The sequence below is a fragment of the Salmo salar genome, chromosome ssa14 (assembly GCF_905237065.1).
Source record: "Salmo salar chromosome ssa14, Ssal_v3.1, whole genome shotgun sequence".
NCBI classification, from domain to species: domain Eukaryota; kingdom Metazoa; phylum Chordata; class Actinopteri; order Salmoniformes; family Salmonidae; genus Salmo; species Salmo salar.
The window spans coordinates 68,710,040-68,734,152 of NC_059455.1; the positions used below are offsets into that span (position 1 = coordinate 68,710,040).

The 24,113-nt window shown below is 43.4% G+C and overlaps 1 protein-coding gene across 7 annotated transcripts in view; it reads left to right on the forward strand.

The window, feature by feature from the left end:
- LOC106569851 (A-kinase anchor protein 9) overlaps positions 1 to 24,113 on the forward strand; it is a 157,416-nt gene that overhangs the window by 33,252 nt on the left and 100,051 nt on the right. For 5 of the 7 annotated variants that reach the window (XM_045694733.1, XM_045694734.1, XM_045694738.1 and 2 more), the window contains exons 4-14: positions 451 to 495; positions 1,057 to 1,116; positions 2,059 to 2,208; positions 2,938 to 3,093; positions 12,318 to 12,515; positions 12,811 to 15,648; positions 17,119 to 17,205; positions 18,701 to 18,836; positions 19,124 to 19,203; positions 19,679 to 19,808; positions 20,121 to 20,218. In XM_045694733.1, the coding sequence (XP_045550689.1) occupies positions 451 to 495; positions 1,057 to 1,116; positions 2,059 to 2,208; positions 2,938 to 3,093; positions 12,318 to 12,515; positions 12,811 to 15,648; positions 17,119 to 17,205; positions 18,701 to 18,836; positions 19,124 to 19,203; positions 19,679 to 19,808; positions 20,121 to 20,218 (3,978 nt within the window). The remainder of the gene's footprint in view (positions 1 to 450; positions 496 to 1,056; positions 1,117 to 2,058; positions 2,209 to 2,937; positions 3,094 to 12,317; positions 12,516 to 12,810; positions 15,649 to 17,118; positions 17,206 to 18,700; positions 18,837 to 19,123; positions 19,204 to 19,678; positions 19,809 to 20,120; positions 20,219 to 24,113) is intronic. The other 2 variants (XM_045694737.1, XM_045694739.1) reach the window with 2 other exon arrangements.

Genomic DNA, 24,113 nt, shown 5'->3' on the forward strand with positions numbered 1-24,113 from the left:
CTGGATGAGTTGTAGGGGTTTAATGGCACAGGCAGGGAGCACAGCCATCAGCGAGTTGCAGTAATCCAGACGGGAGATGACAATGCCTGGATTAGGACCTGCGCCGCTTCCTGTGTGAGGCAGGGTCGTACTCTGCGAATGTTGTAGAGCAGGAACCTACAGGATCGGGTCACCGCCTTGATGTTAGTAGAGAACATCCCCTAACCCGTACGATGCTGGGCCAATTGTGAGCCACCTCGTGGGTCTCCCGGCCACGGCTGGCTGCGACACAGCCCGGATCGAACCCAGATCTGTAGTGACGCCTCTAGCATTTAGACCACTGCGCCACTCGGGAGGCCCCATTCCCTCTTCTTGTTTGTGTGGGCCACTTGTACTGGTGACTATTATGGGGCCTATTATGGTCCTCCCCATGCAGGGTCTGATGAATCCTACTCTTGTTTCCTATTTCAGCCAGATAGTGAAGTGTCCACCACAGCCGAAGACTACTCCTCCGAGGTGAGTTAACTTCATCGTAGTTTACACCAGAGAACACTTTTAAATGGAGTTAATACACTGTACTTGAAGGGATAGTTCACCCTATTTCCCCCTAGTGGTTAAGGTTCAGATTTGACAGAGGGTAAGCTGATCTTAGATCTGTTAATAAGGTCCTCTGCTATTGAGGATCAGTGTTACAGTTTGGGGCTTAGGTCCTTGGACAGGCCTCCCTTTTCCCAGCTTGCCTTTTGGAACAGACGATGTGACTTGGCTAGCTTGTTGCCAGGCACTCAGCTCCACAAGTCCCCGTCTGGCATTTATCTGAACTTGACAAGTCAAAGTAGTCCCGTCGCACCTCACCCCCTCCCCTCTTCTACAGAGCCGCCATTAAAAGATTTGCCTGTGACACCGAGTTTAACGGTTTGGAGAAGGCGACAGTCATTACTTTAAAGCCTGACATGGACGACAGAACCAAAATTCAAAATTTAATTACATCCTTCACTCTGTGTTCTGTACACCATTAACAATGGGAAGCTGAACCATAATCTCCCTGCTTTACCAAACAGTATTGTGAATTAACAGGTGAATGGCTCCCTTGAGATGACCGAGAACCCAATGGAGACTTACAAGGAGTTTATCTGGGTACAGTACAACAATTAAATAGACAACAAGCTACAGTCTTTTTTTACTGTAACACTTTTGCTCTGTCTCCACACTGCATTCTGACCTAACCCTGAGATTTTCCTCAGTCTAACTCACTAACCAAGTTGCTTTTTATTCTCTACTCCTGGAATCCTCAGTGTGCGCTTGTGAAGTGGTTTTGATTCAAGGCCAGGAACTACAGTGCAGCAACAGCAGCATTGTCCGTGGGCTGCTGCCGTCATACTTTAACTTTTACACCCCATTTTAACAGCAGAGATGGGGAGTATGGAATGGGGGCGGCTTGACATTTCAGATGTGTAAATTACTCTGGAAGTCAGACCAGAAAGAGGAAAACAGAGGGAGGAAGAGAAGTAGAAAGGGGGATTGGAGGATGGAATGGTGAAGTTGCTAGAGAAGAGGGCGTTGGACAGGGATGCAAGAGCTGCTCATTTGCCAAGGCACACAGGTGATCCTGCCATTTGCAGGCAGGAAGAGAGAGGGATGGAGGGAGAGAGAAAAGGGAGAAGGAGGGCACAGAGTCTGAGTGACAAAAAATGCACTGATTTACTGTTTCTGCTTGAGAGTAAAGAAGTAAAATCATTCTGGGGAAAAGAAGATAGAGCGAGGTAGAAAGAAAAATGCGGAGAGTGTGACGGATAAGCTAAGAGTAGTGAAGTACAGAGGTAACACGAAAGAAGGCACCATTGCCAGCACCATGCTCTTTAATGGCGGCCAGGTCTTTGGCAGTTTTGGATGTTGGCTAGTTAATTTCTACCATTCCCCTCAGTTCTGTGGCGACCTTGGATGCTAACTAATTGCTTCAGTGGTGGTTTTGTAGGTTAGCTAAATGCTAAGCTAGCTACCATTTCCCCCTCCATTCTGTGTCAGTTTTGGATGTTAGGTAATTGCTAATCTAGCCACTGCCCCCCCCCCCCACGACAGGAGGAAGTGAGCTCTGTTCAGCAGGAGGCGAGGGGTGGAAGTGTCCAGGTCATGGAAGAAGAGCTGGCTGCCAAGACTCTAGCAGTAGAGGAGCTGAGCCGAGAGCTGGAGGAATTTAGAATGGCTTTCGGCTCAGAGGGGGTACAACAGGTAATATGCACTCTGTGTATGTATGAAGGAATTAAGATTGGTAGTTAGAAAATAGTAGATAACCTGCTTCACCTGTCATCTGCAAATGTTCATGAAACATTAACATTTGTTGTAGTGTGTGTTTATCAGTCTTAATTCATCAACCAGATTGCATAAGGGGTTGGCCTTGCTGAGCCCACACTAAGGGGCTGACCTTCCTTTGAGGGTGCAGCTCTCATATTGATAATAATTTTGCTACCCAGCAGGTGTCACTGTTAAACATTCATGTTATGATTAATATTTCCTTTTTTCACTTCTGTTGTTCTCTATTACAATAATTTGTATAGTTTTGTTCGCAGTAGTTTAGGGCTACTTATCTGTAAAGGAACCCATTTCTAAGCATTTATTTACTACTTAAATACATGATATTTCTGTGACGATCAAGTGAATTGTCAAGCACACGTAACAAGTACATATAAACTATTGTTGGTATTTCCCATTTCAATGGAATGCATCCCTTTTCTTGTTTGGTTTAAAAACATTGATCGGTGGTTGTATTACCACCCATACTCCTTTAAATCACCTCTACCCTTAAATATCACAACTAGCTACTTCTGTTGTTGAGACCACATTTTGTCTTTATCAAGTCATGCCAGTGTACTGTTTTCTTTGTCATACTAAAGTGTGACTTGTGAATCACTGATGTTTATTATACAAGTTATACACACTGCACTTCTTTTCCTCCTCCAGCTGCAGGACTTCAAGGCTGCCTTAAAGCAGCGAGATGGCATCATCACCCAACTCACAGCCAATCTGCAGCAGTCTCGCAAAGAGAAGGACGAGGTCATGAGGGAGTTCCTGGAGATGACTGAGCAGAGCCAAAAACTGCACATTCAGTTCCAGCAGGTAAGACATTCTTGTCTAGTCTATACACTACACTATACCATATTATCCCACCCTAGTCTATAATACAAGAAGAAAACAAGATTAGGCAGGTGTTAATTTTTATGTACACTACCGTTCAAAAGTTTGGGGTCACTTAGAAATGTCCTTGTTTTTGAAAGAAAAGCAAAAAATGTTGTCCATTTAAAATAACATCAAATCGATCAGAAATACAGTGTAGACGTTGTTGTAAATTACTATTGTAGGTGGAAATAGCAGATTTGTAAAACATTTTTATGGAATATCTACATAGGCGTACCAAGGCCCATTATCAGCAACCATCACTCCTGTGTTCCAATGGCACATTGTTAGCTAATCCAAGTTTATCATTTAAAAGGCTAATTGATCATTAGAAAACCCTTTTGCAATTATGTTAGCACAGCTGAAAACTGTTGTCCTGATTAAAGAAGCAATAAAATTGGCCTTTAGACTAGTTGAGTATCTGGACATCAGCATCTGTGGGTTCTATTACAGGCTCAAAATGGCCAGAAACAAAGCACTTTCTTCTGAAACTCGTCAGTCTATTCTTGTTCTGAGAAATGAAGGCTATTCCATGTGAGAAATTGCCAAGAAACTGAAGATCTCATAAAATGCTGTGTACTACTCCCTTCACAGAACAGCACAAACTGGCTCTAACCAGAATAGAAAGAGGAGTGGGAGGCCCTGGTGCACAATTGAGCAAGAGGACAAGTACATTAGTGTCTAGTTTGAGAAACGGATGCCTCAAGTCCTCAACTGGCAGCTTCATTAAATGGTAACCGCAAAACACCAGTCTCAACGTCAACAGTGAAGAGGCGACTCTGGGATGCTGGCCTTCTAGGCAGAGTTCCTCTGTCAGTGTTATTTTGCCCATCTTAACATTTTATTTTTATTGACCAGTCTGATATATGGCTTTTTCTTTGCAACTCGGCCTAGAAGGCCAGTTGAGGACTTGTGGCGTCCGTTTCTCAAACTAGACACTGTTTTCTAATGATCAATTAGCCTTTTAAAATTATAAACTTAGATTAGCTAACACAACATGCCATTGGAACACAGGAGTGATGGTTGTTGATAATGGGCATCTGTACGCCTATGTAGATATTCCATAAAAAAATCTGCTGTTTCCAGCTACGATAGTCATTTACAACATTAACAATGTCTACACTGTATTTCTGATCAATTTGATGTTATTTTAATGGACAAACAATGTGCTTTTCTTTCAAAAACAAGGACATTTCTAAGTGACCCCAAACTTTTCAACAGTAGTGTGTGTGTGTGTGTGTGTGTGTGTGTGTGTGTGTGTGTGTGTGTGTAAACACAGCAAAAAAAGAAACTGTCAACTGCGTTTATTTTCAGCAAACATAACATGTGTAAATATTTGTATGAACGTAAGATTCAACAACTGAGACATAAACTGAACAAGTTCCACAGACATGTGACTAACAGAAATGTAAAAATGTGTCCCTGAACAAAGGGTGGGGGGGTCAAAATCAAAAGTAACAGTCAGTATCTGGTGTGGCCACCAGCTGCATTAAGTACTGCAGTGCATCTCCTCCTCATGGACTGCACCAGATTTGCCAGTTCTTGCTGTGAGATGTTACCCCACTCTTCCACCAAGGCACCTGCAAGTTCCTGGACATTTCTTGGGGGAATGGCCCTAGCCCTCACCCTCCGATTCAACAGGTCCCAGAAGTGCTCAATGGGATTGAGAGCCGGGCTCTTCGCTGGCCATTGCAGAACACTGACATTCATGTCTTGCAGGAAATCACGCACAGAACGAGCAGTATGGCTGGTGGCATTGTCATGCTGGAGGGTCATGTCAGGATGAGCGTTGAGATTGCCTGCAATGACAACAAGCGCAGTCCGATGATGCTGTGACACCGCCCCAAACCATGACGGACCCTCCACCTTCAAATCGATCCTGCTCCAGAGTACAGGCCTCGGTGTAACACTCATTCCTTCGACGATAAATGCGAATCCGACCGTCACCCCTGGTGAGACAAAACCGCGACTCGTCAGTGAAGAGCACTTTTTGCCAGTCCTGTCTGGTCCAGCGATGGTGGGTTTGTGCCCATAGGCGACGTTGTTTGCCAGTGATGTCTGGTGAGGACCTGCCTTACAACAGGCCTACAAGCCCTCAGTCCAGCCTCTCTCAGCCTATTGCGGACAGTCTGAGCACTGATGGAGGGATTGTGCATTCCTGGTGTAACTCGGGCAGTTGTTGTTGCCATCCTGTACCTGTCCCGCAGGTGTGATGTTCGGATGTACTGATCCTGTGCAGGTGTTGTTACACATGGTCTGCCACTACGAGGACGATCAGTTGTCCGTCCTGGCTCCCTGTAGCGCATTGCAATTTATTGCCCTGGTCACATCTGCAGTCCTCATACCTCCTTGCAGCATGCCTAAGGCACGTTCACGCAGATGAGGAGGGACCCTAGGCATCTTTCTTTTGGTGTTTTTTAGAGTCAGTAGAAAGGCCTCCTTAGTGTCAAGTTTTCATAACTGTGACCTTAATTTCCTACTGTCTGTAAGCTGTTAGTGTCTTAATGACCGTTCCACAGGTGTATGTTAATTAATTGTTTATGGTACATTGAATAAGCATGGGAAACAGTGTTCAAACCCTTTACAATGAAGATCTGTGAAGTTATTTGGATTTTTACAAATTATCTTTGAAAGACCGGGTCCTGAAAAATAGTTTATGTATGTATATGTGACTTACCACCTGGATTTGGTCTTATGTAACAACATTTGAAATAGTGCTTTTTACATTGGATAAAAGTAGAGACTCAGAGCTACAAAATGGTATATTGTACACTGCATTTTTGAGCTGGGTTTGTGCCCATAGGCGACGTTGTTGCCGGTGATGTCTGGTGAGGACCTGCCTTACAACAGGCCTACATGCCTTAAGTCCAGCCTCTCTCAGCCTATTGTACTCCAAAGTAATTCTGCTTTGAAAGTTGATGATAAACTCACTTTTGAGAAAATGACCTTTGAATGTTTTGGTATCTAGTGAAGAGCTCTTTGTCTACTCCCATTCAGCATCGTTCACACCGTCTTAAGCTTTAGCCCCACCCATCTCGTTTCGCTCTCGGAGCGTTCAGAGCGCACACTTGACGCTCTGGCCGATGATTTGTTTACCTCCTGGATAACATGAAAACAGTCTAACGAGCTCTGCTGGCAACAATTTCATTTAGCTTTTTTGTTGACGTTTACTGATGCCGTCCATATTCAAAGGGTGTTGTACACTTTAGCTTAACCTCTTACATCTAGATGTAAGAGGTTAGGGCGTGGCGCGAATTACAAACTCCTCAAAAATCCCAAAACTTCAATTTTTCAAACATATGACTATTTTACACCATTTTAAAGACAAGACTCTCCTTTATCTAACCACATTGTCCGATTTCAAAAAGGCTTTACAACGAAAGCAAAACATTAGATTTTGTCAGGAGAGTACCCAGCCAGAAATAATCAGACACCCATTTTTCAAGCTAGCTTATAATGTCACAAAAACCAAAACCACAGCTAAATGCACCACTAACCTTTGATCTTCATCAGATGACACTCCTAGGACATTATGTTATACAATACATGCATGTTTTGTTCAATCAAGTTCATATTTATATCAAAAACCAGCTTTTTACATTAGCATGTGACGTTCAGAACTAGCATACCCACCGAACACTTCCGTTGAATTTACTAAATTACTCACGATAAACGTTCACAAAAAACATAACAATTATTTAAAGAATTATAGATACAGAACTCCTCTATGCACTCGATATGTCCGATTTTTAAAATGGCTTTACGGAGAAAGCACATTTTTCAATATTTTGAGTACATAGCTCAGCCATCACGGTGAGCTATTCAGACACCCGCCAATTTCGGGGCAACCTAAACTTAGAATTAGTATTAGAAATATTCTCTTACCTTTGCTGGTCTTTGTCAGAATGCACTCCCAGGACTGCTACTTCCACAAGAAATTATGTTTTTGTTCGAAATAATCCATATTTATGTACAAATACCTCCGTTTTGTTCGTGCGTAAAGATCACTTATCCAAAGGCATAATGCGCGGAACGAGAGACGAAAAGTCAAAATGTTCCATTACCGTACTTAGAAGCATGCCAAATGCTGTTTAAAATCAATCTTTATGGTATTTTTAACGTAGAATTGCGATAATATTCCAACTGGACAATGGCATATTCATTCAAGAAGAAAAAGAAGGAACGGCGTGCTCGCGTGATGGTGCCTATCCAATCCCTTTGTTGCCAGGCAGACCACTCAGTGAATGAGCTCCTATTATCTGCCCAGTGACAGGAGAATGCTCAAACCACTTTCTGAAGGCTTTAGACAGCCAATGGAAGCCTTAGGAAGTGCAACGTCACCCCACAGACACTGTAGCTTCGATAGAGAATTAAAAGAACTACAATTCTCAGACTTTCCACTTCATGCTTGAATTTTCTCAGGTTTTTGCCTGCCATATGAGTTCTGTTATACTCACAGACACCATTCAAACAGTTTTAGAAACTTTAGAGTGTTTTCTATCCAAATCTACTAATAATATGCATATTCTAGTTTCTGGGCCAGAGTAGTAACCTGTTTAAGTTGGGTACGTTTTTCATCCGGCCGTGAAAATACTGCCCCCTAGCCCAGACAGGTTAAACAAATCTAAATATATTGTTTCGCCACCCTTTGCCTTGATGATAGCTTTGCATACTCTTGGCATTCTCTCAACCAGCTTCATGAGTTAGTCACCTGGAATGCATTTCAATTAACAGGTGTGCCTTGTTAAGAGTTAATTTATGGATTTTCTTGACTTAATGCGTTTGAGCCAATCAGTTCTGTTGTGACAAGGTAGGGTTGGTGTACAGAAGATAGCCCTATTTGGTAAAAAAAACGAGTTCATATTATGGCTAGAACAGCTCAAATAAGCAAAGAGAAACGACAGTCCATCATTACTTTAACCTCTATGGGCTAGGCGGGACGAATTCGTCCCACCTACGCAACAGCCAGTCTAATCCAGTGGCGCGATTTTCAAAACGTTTGAAATGCTATTACTTCAATTTCTCAAACATATGACTATTTTACAGCTATTTAAAGACAAGACTCTCGTTAATCTAACCACACTGTCCGATTTCAAAAAGGCTTTACAACGAAAACAAAACATTAGATTATGTCAGCAGACTACCCAGCCAGAAATAATCAGACACCCATTTTTCAAGCTAGCATATAATGTCACAAAAACCCAGAAGACAGCTAAATGCAGCACAAACCTTTGATCTTCATCAGATGACAACCCTAGGACATTATGTTATACAATACATGCATGTTTTGTTCAATCAAGTTCATATTTATATCAAAAAACAGCTTTTTACATTCGCATGTGACATTCAGAACTAGCATACCCCCAGCAAACTTCCGGGGAATTTACTAACAATTTACTAAATTACTCACGATAAAACGTTCACAAAAAGCATAACAATTATTTTAAGAATTATAGATACAGAACTCCTCTATGCACTCGATATGTCCGATTTTAAAATAGCTTTTCGGATGAAGCACATTTTGCAATATTCTAAGTACATAGCCTGGCATCACAGGGCTAGCTATTTAGACACCCAGCAAGTTTAGCCTTCACCAAAATCACATTTACTATAAGAAAAATGGTCTTACCTTTCCTGTTCTTCGTCAGAATGCACTCCCAGGACTTCTACTTCAATAACAAATGTTGGTTTGGTCCCAAATAATCCATCGTTATATCCGAATAGCGTCGTTTTGTCCGTGCGTTCCAGAAACTATCCGAAATGGTAAATAACGGTCGCACGCATGGCGCATTTCGTGACAAAAAAAATCGAAATATTCCTTTACCGTACTTCGAAGCATGTCAACCGCTGTTTAAAATAAATTTTTATGCCATTTTTCTCGTAGAAAAGCGATAATATTCCGACCGGGAATCTCCTTTTCGGCAAACAGAGGAAAAAATCACAAAGACGGGGGCGGCCAGGTCACGCGCCTAAGCCCAGAGTACCTTGATCGGCCACTTGAGAAAGGCGATCAAGTGTTTCAGCCTGGGGCTGGGATGACGACATTCTGTTTTTTCCCGGGCTCTGAGCGCCCATGGACGACGTAGGAATTGTCACGTTAGAGCAGAGATCCTTTGTAAAAGATAGAGATGGCAAAGAAGTTCCAGAAATGGTCAGACAGGCCACTTCCTGTAAAGGAATCTCTCAGGTTTTGACCTGCCATTTGAGTTCTGTTATACTCACAGACACCATTCAAACAGTTTTAGAAACTTTAGGGTGTTTTCTATCCATATATAATAAGTATATGCATATTCTAGTTACTGGGTAGGATTAGTAACCAGATTAAATCGGGTATGTTTTTTATCCAGCCGTGAAAATACTGCCCCCTAGCCCCAACAGGTTAAGACATGAAGGTCAGACAATGCGGAAAATTTCAGGAACTTTGAAAGATTCTTAACCTCTCTGGGCTAGGCGGGACAAATTCGTCCCACCTACGTAACAGCCACTTGAAGCCTGTGGCGCGATTTTCAAAACCTTAAAAATCCTATTACTTCAATTTCTCAAACATATGACTATTTTACAGCTATTTAAAGACAAGACTCTCGTTAATCTAACCACACTGTGCGATTTCAAAAAGGCTTTACAACGAAAGCAAAACATTAGATTATGTCAGCAGAGTACCAAGCCAGAAATAATCAGACACCCATTTTTCAAGCTAGCATATAATGTCACAAAAACCCAGAAGACAGCTAAATGCAGCACTCACCTTTGATGATCTTCATCAGATGACAACCCTAGGACATTATGTTATACAATACATGCATGTTTTGTTCAATCAAGTTCATATTTATATCAAAAACCAGCTTTTTACATTAGCATGTGACGTTCAGAACTAGCATACCCCCCGCAAACTTCCGGGGAATTCGCTAACATTTTACTAAATTACTCACGATAAACGTTCACAAAAAGCATAACAATTATTTTAAGAATTATAGATACAGACCTCCTCTATGCACTCGATATGTCCGATTTTAAAATAGCTTTTTGGTGAAAGCACATTTTGCAATTTTCTAAGTACATAGCCCAGGCATCACGGGCTAGCTATTTAGACACCCGGCAAGTTTAGCACTCACCATAATCATATTTACTATTATAAAAGTTTGATTACCTTTTGTTGTCTTCGTCAGAATGCACTCCCAGGACTGCTACTTCAATAACAAATGTTGGTTTGGTCCAAAATAATCCATCGTTATATCCGAATAGCGGCGTTTTGTTCGTGCGTTCCAGACACTATCCGAAATGGTAAATCAGGGTCGTGCGCATGGCGCAATTCGTGACAAAAAAATTCTAAATATTCCATTACCGTACTTCGAAGCATGTCAACCGCTGTTTAAAATCAATTTTTATGCCATTTTTCTCGTAGAAAAGCGATAATATTCCGACCGGGAATCTCCTTTTCGGCAAACAGAGGAAAAAATCACAAAGGCGGGGGCGGTCAGGTCACGCGCCTAAGCCCAGAGTCCCTTGATCGGCCACTTGAGAAAGGCGATAATGTGTTTCAGCCTGGGGCTGGGATGACGACATTCAGGTTTTTCCCGGGCTCTGAGCGCCTATGGACGACGTAGGAAGTGTCACGTTAGAGCAGAGATCCTTAGTAAAAGATAGAGATGGAAAAGAAGTTCAAGAAATGGTCAGACAGTCCACTTCCTGTAAAGGAATCTCTCAGGTTTTGACCTGCCAAATGAGTTCTGTTATACTCACAGACACCATTCAAACAGTTTTAGAAACTTTAGGGTGTTTTCTATCCATATGTAATAAGTATATGCATATTCTAGTTACTGGGTAGGAGTGGTAACCAGATTAAATCGGGTATGTTTTTTATCCAGCCGTGTCAATACTGCCCCCTAGCCCTAACAGGTTAAAGTGCTTGCAGGAAGCAAAAATCATCAAACGCTATGATGAAACTGGTTCTCATGAGGACCGCCGCAGGACAGGAAGACCCAGAGTTATCTCTGCTGCAGAGTATACTTTCATTAGAGTTAACTGTACCTCAGATTGCAGCCCAAATAAATGGGTTCAAGTAACGCACATCTCAACATCAACTGTTCAGAGGAGACTGCGTGAATCAGGCCATCATGGCGAAATTGCTGCAAAGAAACCACTACTAAAGGACACCAATAAGAATAGACTTTCTTGGACCAAGAAACACAAGCAATGAACATTAGACCGGTGGAAATCTGTCCTTTGGTCTGATGAGTCCAAATTTGAGATTTTTGGTTCCAACCCGTGTCTTTGTGAGATGCAGAGTAGGTGAACGGATGATCTCCGCATGTGTGGTTCCCACCGTGACGCACGGAGGAGTTGTGGGGGTGCTTTGCTGGTGACACTGTCAGTGATTTATTTAGAGTTCAAGGCACACTTAACCAGCATGGCTACCACAGCATTCTGCAGCGATACGCCATCTCATCTGGTTTGCTCTTAGTGGGACTATCATTTATTTTTCAACAGGACAATGACCTAAAACACACCTCCAGGCTATGTAAGGGCTATTCAACCAAGAAGGAGAGTGGTGGTGTGCTGCATCAGATGACCTGGCCTCCACAATCACCCAACCGCAACCCAATTGAGATGGTTTGGGATAAGTTGGACCGCAGAGTGAAGGAAAAGCAGCCAACAAGTGCTCAGCATATGTGGGAACTCTTTCAAGACTGTTAGAAAAGCATTCCTAATGAAGGGGCTCCCGAGTGACGTAGCAGTCTAAGGCACTGCAACTCAGTGCTAGAGGCGCCACTACAGCCCCAGGTTCGATTCCCGGCTGTATCACAACCGGCTGTGATTGGGAGTCCCATCGGGCGTTTGCAAAATGTCGGTATCTTTCCCAGGTTTTCCAGTGAACCTTGTTGGGATATTCCTGTAAACAGTTGGGGAAAAGCAGAATTCTGTGAATCCTCCAACTGGGATTTCTGGAAAACCGGGGAATTTGGGGAAAGTTACTAGAATTTTGCAACTCCAGGTTAGACATACCTGTGCTAGTCCTATGCAATCTTATTCTGTCTCAAGCTTTTCCCTGCTCTATCAAAATTTTATGGATTTTATTACCCTTCTAATAATTATACAACAGATGTGGTGGTGATGTTGTTTTCCCCAATTTCCACGGGAACATGAACACCCTCTGGTTCGATTGACAGCTGCAGGCAGGCGAGACACTGAGGAACACCAGCCACAGCAGCACAGCACAGGACCTCCTGCAGGCCAAGCAGCAGCTCGTCCAATACCAGCAGCAGCTGGAGGAGATGGATGGCCAGGTCAGAGGGCACCAAATGATGAGCAAGGAGCAGCTGCTGCATGTCAGCCAGCTCCAGCACCGGCTCAACGAGGCTGAGATGGTGAGGCGTCTGCGTAGTTGGTGTTAGTCAATGCCTGTCATTCAGGTGAAAACGTCTGCTTGTATGACATGTATTAATCTATTCAATGGATCTCTTTTATACGTGGTTGATTACAGGGTGCATTTTGAAATCTGATTACATTTCTTGCTATTATTAGCTTATTACCTTACCTTACAAAAACATAATTTTGTTCAAGGGCTGTTTTGTAGAAGTTTTATTTAAACCGTTTTAGTATGAGACTTTAATTATATTTGACATTTTACCTATATGTCTAATTCTTACTTTTCCCTTACAGGTGGGAAGAAGAACAGAAGAATCATTTGCACAAAGGTTACATGAGAAAGACCTGCTGATTTCGGAACAAACTGCAATAATAACAGAACATGAGCGTACACTGACAATGCTCAAGGTGGAGCTTACACAGGTGGGAAGGATGACTGAGGAGACTTTTGCACAGAAGATGAACGAGAAAGAACTGCTGATTGCTGAGCAAGAGAGAGTCATGTCAGAACATGACTTCTCCCTCCACCAGCTAAAGGGTGAGTTGACGGCCTCTGAGAAATGCTTAAACGGCCTCAACCAGCAAATTTCCTCAAAGGCTCAAGAGCTGGAGAGCTGTAAGAGTGACTTGGATAACTGTAAGAGGGACTTAGAGAGCACTAAGAGTGAGTTGGATAGCTGTAGGGTTGAGCTGGAGGGCAGTAAGTGTGAGTTGGGTAGCTGTAGGGTTGAATTGGAGAGCAGTAAGGGTGAGCTGGATAGCTGTAGGGTTGAGCTGGAGAGCAGTAAGGGTGAGTTGGAGTCGTGCAGGTGCGAACTCTCAGCCTCTAGGCAGAAGGAGCGGATGTCCTCCAGTGAAATCCAGCAGCTAATGGGCACTGTGGAAGATCTTCAGAAGCGATTCCATCAGGGGAGCCTGTCAGAGAGCGACACCCTCCAGAGAATGGAGGAGGACTCAGCCCGCAGGCTGGAGCATCTTCGGGCAGAGCTAGATGAGATGTACGGTGAGCAGATCGTCCAGATGAAGCTGGAACTTCGCTTGCAGCACTCTGCGGCCCTGGAGCGGGTCACGGAGCAGCATCGCGAAGATCTAGCACTTCTAAGAGCTCAGCAACCCGCGCCCAGCCCCAGTCCCGAAGTGGGGATCGGGCTTAAGGGCAAGATCGCAGAGCTTCAGCAGAGGCTCCAAGAGGCCCAGGCTCTTCATGAGAAGGCCAGACAGGAGCTGACCCAGGTGGCGCAGGAGAAGCTCAACCTCCAGGGTCAGGTGACTAACCTGCTCCAGGACCTCCGCTCAGCCCATGCCAAAATGGAGCAGGCCTCCCAGAACTTTGCTGTCCATGAGCGTTGTCGGGGTGAGCTGCAGCGCTTCCAGGAAACCATCAATGACCTGAAGGCCCAGCTAGCCGCTGCTGCAGAGTCTGCAGAAGAGATTGAGGCCAAGCACGAGTCAGAGACAACCAACTACAAGATCAAACTGGAGATGATGGAGCGTGAAAAGGACGCGGTGCTGGACCGCATGGCAGAGTCACAGGAGTCGGAACTGGAGAGGCTGAGGACACAGCTCCTCTTCAGCCACGAGGAGGAGCTCATTCTCCTTCGGGAGGACCTACAGAGGGAAAGCCATCTCAATGCTGAGAACCTTCTCAACGAGGCATCCATTCGGCACAGCCGAGCCCTGGAGGAACTGCGGAACGGTTACGAGGTCAACCGGGACGAGCTGTTACACCAAATTGTTGCACTGAAAGACGACCTAAAGATGGCACTGCACAGCTCAAAAGCCGAAGAGCTGGTGGCGCAACTCAAGGAACTTCAGTTGGAGGTTGAGGAACTGAGAAAGGGTGGAGAAGAAAGTGTCAGAATGGAAAGGGAAATCCAAATGCTGTTGAAAAAGAATGAGTTGCTAGAAAATGAGTCCAAGGAGAGAGAAAAGAGCTGGGACAACAAATGGAGGGGGCAGGAGTCAGAAAATAGGATTTTGATGGAAACCAACAACGCCATGAAAGAGGAAGTGGAGTCCAAGACGAAAAAATGTAAATCCCTCACCATAGAAAATGAACAAAAGCAGCGACAGGTGGTAGAGTTGCAAGAGGAGATTGAAAAGCAAAGGAACACATTCTCTTTTGCCGAAAAGAACTTTGAGGTGAACTATCAGGAGCTCAAGGAGGAGTATACGTGCCTTGTTGAGGTAAAGGCGCAGTTGGAGGAGAGGATTCTCAAGGGGACACTTGTGTTTGAGTCACAACTTGCCAGCCTCCAGTCGCAGATTCAGGAGCTGAGGGAGATCAAGGAAAATAGCCAAATGGAGGACAACGGCGGTGCTCCGATAGAGAAAGACACTACTGAGCTGATGGAGAAGCTGAAGGTATCTCTGACAGAAAAGGAGGAACTGGCTGTGAGGCTGTCTGAAGTTACCGAGCAGCTGACTGTTACAGAAGGCGAATTGGATGAGCTGGAAGGAGAGCTCAGTCAGGTCAAGAGAGAAAACAAAGAGGTCATCGCCCGAAACGAAAACCTTGAGGAAGAGCTCGAAAGAGAGCGGGAGACTCTGAAGGAGAGAAAGGGAGTGATGGAACTGCAGAGAGAGGAGGGAGGGAGAGCTGCTCAGAGCCAAGCACATCTCCAACAGAGAGAGCAGCCTGTTCAGTCTGCAGCCCAAGCTTGCTCCATCAAGGATCATCATCTCCAGATCGAATCTCTCCAAGGGGAGGTAGAGGTACTCCGCTCCTCCTTACAGGCTGCCGAAATAGAGCGATATCGCCTCCGACACACCCCGGAGGCTCGGCACCAGAGCCAAACACTCGCTCCGTCTGCAGCCCCATCTCAGGTCTCGACTGTGGGGGAGGGACCTGTTGAGCATAGCTCTGCTGTAGAGCCTTCAGCCTCTGGGTCAGACAGGCGCAAGACACAGCAGCGGCGAGGCAAGAAGAAACGCCAGAGCTCTGCCCAGTCAAAAGAGAAGAGAGAGGAGGAAGTGGTGGAGAAAAACAAAGCTGGAGCTTCTACTGCTGCAGCAGAGCGGGAGTTGCGGGCTCAGATGGAGAGCCAGGTTCCGTCGAGCTCACAGCAGAGGACCAGGGAGGAGGACTCCAGCGTCGGGTACCACGGAGAGCGAGACGACATTGGGAAGCAGGTAGGCATTCACACGCAGCAGCTGCTGCTGCAGTCCTCTTAGCTGGAATGGCCCTCACTACCGAAACGATAAGTGCCTTGCCTTTTGTCTTTTTATGTCTCTCTCGCAATCCCTGCCTTTTCATAAGTCTGATGAAACAATCTTTCGATTGAACTGTTAATGTTTTATAGAGCGTTTTCATTCGTCTTATGTTAATGCTCAATACATAATTGACTATTGTTGAAATAACCAGGTAAACAGTTGATCACGTCCACAACCAGTACTACGTAATGATGTATCATTAGTCCCTTGTTAAATCTTATAATTGTTGATCATTACTTGATGCTGGTGAATGGTATCTGTATTCATACGCTGCATAGACTGAACCGAAGGCTTATTTAAAAACCTGGCTGAGGTGAGGTTTGCCTGTTCTAGCACTGATGTTTTTTTTTTCTTTGTTCAGCCTGTGACTCTAGTGATTGATAGGCTTGATTACAAAGCACCTGACAGATGCTGGCTCTCATAGGCAGTGAATAACATAAGTACACCCTTTGGTAAAAAGAGGCTCAATATTTTGTCTATGGTTGTCAGGCCACACATACCACTCATTGTAAAGCAGGAGAAGCTGAAGGGGGAGCGTCAATTGGTTCAATGCACAGAGAGCCTGTTGCATAAACACACAGAGTATTGACACTCCACGTAACATTTTCAGATCGTTTAAATTATTACGCTGAAATCACCGAGCTTTACTCAAGCTGTTATGTAAGAATTATATTCCGTGACAACTAGGCTCTTCAAAGATTAAAAAGAGCCATGAAAAGACATGAAGCGTACGTCGTTATCTTTCATGAATATCTTTCTCTCGCTGAAGAACTTCTTTGCTTTTATGTATAGAAATGTATACATTGTAGTTTCTTTCCGTCCTGCAGGGAGTAAGTGCTCGAAGGTGAGAAGTCATTTTATGTCACTGCCACTCATATGTGTCTCACCTGTATTATACATGTCCAAGGCTTCACCTCAGTAGAGCATTGTCAAAGATGCACAGCATTTGTCCCTCATCTTGCATCAGTGCACCACATTATGTTCAGTTTCTCTTACTGGGAAGGACCCCTTAATAGACTACACACAGTAGCATCTTCATGAGCATCTTCATAAGCAACATTTACATCAATATTTATAAATGACTTTATAAAAACAACTTAATGGTGCTATTGCCGCTTGTTCTTGGTATCAGTACTGTGTGCAAGTGAAGTACACCTCCATATTTGAGATGACATAGTATTCATTGCTATTAATGAATTGCTAATAAAAGGTGTTGTGAAATTCTTCCGAAGCTGCCTTAATGTTTACAGTGTGGCCTTCTCAGTAAGCGCTTCATTGTGTTTTATGCCATACGCGTTGTTGCCAGACCTCATCAACACTGTTAACATGTGTTTTATATTCACATGTTTAAACTCTTGTTACAATGGTTACCTTTTCTCTTCTTTTCAGGGGAAGAGAGTAGATGGGATGGAGTGTCGGGCGGACCATGTAGCGAAGCGAGAGGAGGACGACAGGGACAACGAGACCACAGAGCATGTAAATGTCACCTGAGCTCACATCCGCCTGTGCTTTTAGCTCTGGCCTGAGTGGCTGCCTTTGATCCATCAGAGAGTAGTACACTGGGTTGGGAAGGTCAATCAATAGGTGGCAAAGCTTCATAGAGAAACTATGGGCACCCAGTAGTAAGACTGTGATGAAAGGCAAAGCTTTTCTTTTGTCACCGATTTATATTTTCAAGAGTCATATGCTTGGTTGTTATTGTGTCAGCAAGTGTTGTACTGCCCAGACTGTGCTAATAATATTCAACCTCTGTTTCATAGCAGTATTTGCTAAAGAACAGGGTCATATTCTACATAGCTACATGCATTAGGCTACCAGGCATTTGCTTGACATCAATTTGATCAATTTGATGTCCTACTGTAATATTTACAGTATAAGTGTTTAAATGGGTTGTATCAATTGCTGTCTGACAAAGCATTATGAAAACAACAGTGTTACCAATTAACACAAAAACGCACTGTGCACAGCAAAATGCACTGTCATCAAAATAAAAGAAAATCACAATTTCATGCGAGTGTAGCTGCAACACATCTGCATTTACACAACCATCCACGGACGGGCGAAAACCCTTCCCAGCTCCCCATTGTATTGTTGGCTGAAGAATGGATAATAGCTGGCCCCTCATTTGTTGTGCTAAAGCCCAGGTGCTCCCCCCTGTCTCACTTATAAAATCTGAATCAGGGAAACAGGCATTCTCATTCAAACAAGGTGCTGGATGGACTGTCCATTATATATTGTGGATACACCATTTGGAATCTTTGTTTAAAGGTTGTCACGAACCGGCTCGTAGTTCGCAACAAAAAGGAGACAACGTGGAGATAAAGAATAACAAAAAATATTTATTAACTGAAGTAAACTAAATACAATTAACAATGGTGTGTGTAAGTGAGTGTTTGCGTGCATAAATGTGATAATGAGGGGTGTTAAAAGGTGCTTAACAAAATGGCCACAAAAATGCCACAACCAAACTCTATCATTGTGTCTGCATGGAGAGAGTCTCCTCAATAAATGGGGAAGAGGTGTATTTATCCCGGGACACACCCGAGCCCAGGTGTGTCCCATTTCCCTGACGACCCTCCCAGCTAGGCCACCGACATCCTATTAAGGAAAACAAGCGCAAAGGGAAAGAATTTGTCAGACAGAGTGGGATGGTCGTCACAAGGTGCACTCAGCAATATGGCATCATACACAGCGGGCCGACTTCCTGCTTACAGATATCAACAACAACAGGCATGCCTACATTTGGAGGGGCCAATATTGGTTGACAATCTTGTTACCTCTATAACGTCATATTGCTAAGAATACCTTAAATTCATCATGTGTAAGTTGCAACAAGTACATTCTATCCTGGGGAATTTTTGTCTCCTACTCCTGAAACAATCTATATTGTGCCACAGTAGGTAGACTGAGGGAGTATATACGTTCAGGTGTATCTAATTGTATGCTCTCTCCACTCTGTCTATTTGTGAAGGTGGAGTGCAGGCTGCAGCTGGAGGCCCAGCGGATCAGCCTGTCTCAGATGCACGCTGCGCAGCTGGAGCTGCTCCGGGAGCAGGCAGACGCCCGTGCCTGCATACTTGAGCTGGGCCGCCTCAAAGAACCAAGGGGTGCGGGCGTGTGTGTTACACTGTGTGTGCGCACATGCATTTTTCATGTGTGTGTGTGTGTGTGTGTGTGTATCTGGGGTTATGGAGCTAGACGGGCCATTGAAGTTGTTTTTGATCTGTCATTCATGATTTCAACCATGCTACAAACTGTAGATAGAAAACAGGACACTGACTCACAAGTTATTCAGTCACTTTTGCTTTCATCTTATTTTAGTAATTGAATGATGGTGTACTGTTTATGCTCAATATAAGACAATAATACTGTATGCTTTTGTTGTTTTTCTCAGACTTCACAGATGAGCCCAAAAGCTCCAAGTACCAGAATGTGGTGCAAGTTGTGTCTGAAGAATGCAAGCAGCTCATCCTGGTAGTTAACATTAATTACACACACACACACACACACACGTGTTATGTTCTTCTATCCTTGTGGGGACCTAATTTCCATAAAATAATTTTCCCTAACGTGTTAACCTAACTCCTAAACCCCTAATCCCTTACCCTAACGCTAATTCTAACCCGAACTGTAATTGTAAACCTAATCTTAAAATAGCCTTTGTCCTGATGGGGACGTGGGAAATGTCCGCACAGCAGAGTATTTTTCTCGTTTTACTATCCTTATGGGGACTTTTGGTAATTTTATGTCCCCACAAGGATAGGACACACACAGCAAACCTAATAAACCAAGTATTGATTAGTGTTCCTTTGCATTGTCAATTATTTTTAACCTTTGATTTCTGAGAATGTTATTTCAGGTTTGGACATTGATTATTACCACACGAGTGCATCAATTATTTACTGAGACATCGATATGTTTGAGAGCTATTTTGCTGTTCTCTTTACAGTCCTTTGCGAAACTTTTCGGAGAGGAATTCTTGGAGTATCTCCACCCCACTGATGTCGAGGACTGGAAGATTCATTCGTTTGAAAAGGAAGAAACCAGGGATCCCAGTGCTGTTTTACATGATGCAAAGGGTGCTTTATTGGTTGTGATGTCTACCCGAATGATAACAATACTGCATAAACACGCAGCCTATGAGATGAGTCGCTGACTAACGGAAAAGTATAAATAAATAAGTCGCAGAACGATCTTGACTGTGGCATGATACAATATATACTCATTTGTAATTTTATTTTCCCCCAGTTTACATTTGCATACACATATCAAATATAGCTACATGAATGATAAAGGAAATATCTTATAGTAATTAAGATACAAATACATACCTGAGACGAGCTGCATGAGGACATATTTGTAATGGGCATTTCTTCTGTCTCGCTCAATAGAAATGTGTAGAGACCTTCAGCAGGTGAAGGAGAGGATTGAGCAGGAACATGGTCGTCTACTTCAGCTCCAGTCCTTACTGAAGGCAGATGGCAATACGGTGTGTGTAAAACTGTTCATTTTAGTTACTTTTTTGTGGGGTTTAGGCTCAGTTTATGCATTGGTGGGAAAAAACATGAAACGTCATTGATTGGTTGTGTTTAGACGTTACAACACCAATCTCTTGTTAGGGTTTGACATGTAATCACAGTGTTATGACTGGAATGAAAGCGACAATGATTTGATTATTGTACAGTAATTGCTAGGACACTAGCACTTAGCTTTTTAACTTCTAAATGTGCTAGTTAATAATGATATGACGAATGATAGTGCCTTAAAAGTATTCACACCCCTTTTGTTGGGTTACAAGGTGGGATTAACATAGCTTTATTGTCAGTGATCAACACAAAACACATGTCAAATTGGAAGAAATTCAAACATGTATTTATATATATTACACACACACACACACAGTTGAAGTCAGAAGTTTACATACACTTAGGTTGGAGTCATTAAAACTCGTTTTTCAACCACTCAACAAATTTCTTGTTAACAAATTATATAGTTTTGGCAAGTCGGTTAGGACATCTACTTTGTGCATGACACAAGTAATTTTTCCAACAATTGTTTACAGACAGATTATTTCACTTATAATTCACTGTATCACAATTCCAGTGGGTCAGAAGTTTACATACACTACGTTGACTTTGCCTTTAAACAGCTTGGAACATTACAGAAAATTATGTCATGGCTTTGGAAGCTTCTGATAGGCTAATTGACATAATTTGAGTCAATTGGAGGTGTACCTGTGGATGTATTTCAAGGCCTAACTTTAAACTCAGTGCCTCTTTGCTTGACATCATGGGAAAATCAAAGGAAAACAGCCAAGACCTTAGGAAAAAAAATGTTTGCAGACCTCCACAAGTCTGCTTCATCCTTGGGCGCAATTTCCAAATGCCTGAAGGTACCACGTTCATCTGTACAAACAATAGCACGCAGTATAAACACTATGGGACCACGCAGCCGTCATACCGCTCAGGAAGGAGACGCGTTCTGTCTCCTATAGATAAACGTACTTTATTGCAAAAAGTGCAAATCAGTCCCAGAACAACAGCAAAGGACCTTGTGAAGATGCTGGAGGAAACGGGTACAAAAGTATCTATATCCACAGTAAAACGAGTCCTATATCAACATAACCTGAAAGGCTGCTCAGTAAGGAAGAAGCCACTGCTCCAAAACTGCCATCAAAAAGCCAGACTACGGTTTACAACTGCCAATGGGGACAAAGATTTTACCTTTTGGAGAAATGTCCTATGGTCTGATGAAACAAAAATAGAACTATTTGGCCATATTGACCATCGTTATGTTTGGAGGAAAAAGGGGGGAGGCTTGCAAGCCGAAGAACACCATCCCAACCGTGAAGCACGGTGGTGGCAGCATCATGTTGTGGGGGTGCTTTGCTGCAGGAGGGACTGGTGCACTTCACAAAATAGATGGCATCACGAGGAAGTAAAATTATGTGGATATATTGAAGCAACAACTCAAGACATCAGTCAGGAAGTTGAAGCGTGGTCGCAAATGGGTCTTCCAAATGGACAATGACCCGACGCATACTTCCAAAGTTGTGGCAAAATGGCTTAAGGACAACAAAGTCAAGGTATTGGAGTGGCCATCACAAAGCCCTGACCTCAATCCTATAGAAAATTTGTGGGCAGAACTGAAAAAGCATGTGCGCGCAAGAAGGCCTAGAAACCTGACCGAAACATTTGACCAAAGTTAAACAATTTAAAGGCAATGCTACCAAATACTAATTGAGTGTATGTAAACTTCTGACCCGCTGGGAATGTGATGAAAGAAATAAAGCTGAAATAAATCATTCTCTCTACTATTATTCTGACATTTCACTTTCTTAAAATAAAGTGGTGATCCTAACTGACCTAAAACAGGGATTTGTTTTACTAGGATTAATTGTGAAAACTGAGTTTAAATGTATTGGGCTAAGGTGTATGTAAACTTCCGACTTCAACTGTGTGTGTGTGTGTGCGTGTGCGTGTATATATCTATCCCTTTTTCTCCCCAATTTTGTGATATCCAATTGGTATTTAGTCTTGTCCCATCGCTGCCACTCCCGTACGGACTTAGGAGAGGTGAAGGTTGACAGCCATGCGTACTCCGAAACGTGACCCCCGCCAAGCCACACTGCTTATTGACACACTGCCCGCTTAACCCGGAAGCCAGCCACACCAATGTGTCATAGGAAACACTGTACAGCTGGCCGCCGAAGTCAGCGTGCAAGCGCCTGGCCGCCACAAGGAGTCGCTAGAGCGCGATGGGACAATGACAACCCAGCCGGCCAAATCCTCCCCCTAACCTGGATGATGCTGGGCCAATTGTGCGCCGCCTCATTTGTCTCCCGGCTGCGGCCGGCTGTAACACAGCCCGGGATCGAACCCGAATCTGACCGCTGTACCACTCGGGAGGCCCCATTTTGTATTTAAAAAAAACAACAACAAAAAACACTATCTTGATTAGATAAGTATTCAATACATGTTAGAATCAGCTTTGATAGCGATTACAGCTATGAGTCGTTCTGGGTAAGTCTCTAAGAGCTTTCCACACCAGGATTGTGCAACATTTGCCCATTCAATCTTTTCATAGTTCTTCAAGAGCTGTCAAATAGTTTGTTGATCATTGCTAGACAACGATTTTCAGCTCTTGCCATAGCTTTTGAAATAGATTTAAGTCAAAACTGTAACTAGGCCGCTACGGGTAAAATTCACTGTCTTTTTGGTAAGCAACTCCACTGTAGATATGGCCTTGTGTCCTGCTTAAAGGGGAATTAATCTCTGTGTCTGGTGGAAAGCAGACTGAACCAGGTTTGCCTGTGCATTTCTTTTTTTATCCAGAAAAACTCGTCAGTCCTTAACTAATAAAGCATACCCATAACATAATTCAGCCACCACTATGCTTGAAAATATGGAGAGAGGTATTCAGTCATGTATTGGATTTGCCCCAAATGTAACACTTCTATTCAGGACAAAAAGTTCATAGCATTTTTTTAAACAAAATTCTATGCAGTAAACAGAATGCATGTTTTGGAATATTTTTATTCTGTGCGAGCTTCCTTCTACACTGAACAAAAATATAAACGAAACGTAACAATTTCTAAGATTTTACTGAGTTACAGTTAATATAAGGAAATACGTCAATTGAAATAAATTAATTTGGCCCTAATCTATGGATTTCACATGATTGGGAATACAGATATCCATCTGTTGGTCACAGATACCAGAAAACATGTCAGTATCTGGTGTGACCACCGTATGCTTTGCGTAGAGTTGATCAGGTTGTTGATTGTGGCCTGTGGAATGTTGTCCAACTCCTCTTCAATGGCTGTGCGAAGTTGCTGGGTATTGGCAGGAACTGGAACACGCTGTGGTACACGTTGATCCAGAGCATCCCAAACATGCTCAATGGGTGACATGTCTGCGTATACAGGCTATGGAAGAACTGGGACATTTTCAGTTTCCAGGAATTGTGTACAGATCCTTTTGTGCAACGTACAGTTTCATCAGCTGTCTTGGTGGCTGGTCTGCAGACGATCTCGTAGGTAAAGAAGCTGGGTGTGGAGTCCCTGGGCTGGCATGGTTACCCATGGTCTGCGGTTGTGAGTCCGCTTGGATGTACTGCCAAATTCTCTAAAACAATGTTGGAGGTGGCTTATGGTAGAGAAATTAACATTTAATTCTCTAGCTACAGCTCCGGTGGACATTACAGTAGTCAGCATGCCAATTGCACACTCTGTCAACTTGAGACATCTGTGGCATTTTGTTGTGACAAAACCTCACATTTTTTGTGGCATTTTATTGTCCCCATCACAAGGTGCAACTGTGTAATGATCATGCTGTTCAATCAGCTTCTTCATATGCCACACCTGTCAGGTGGATGGATTATCT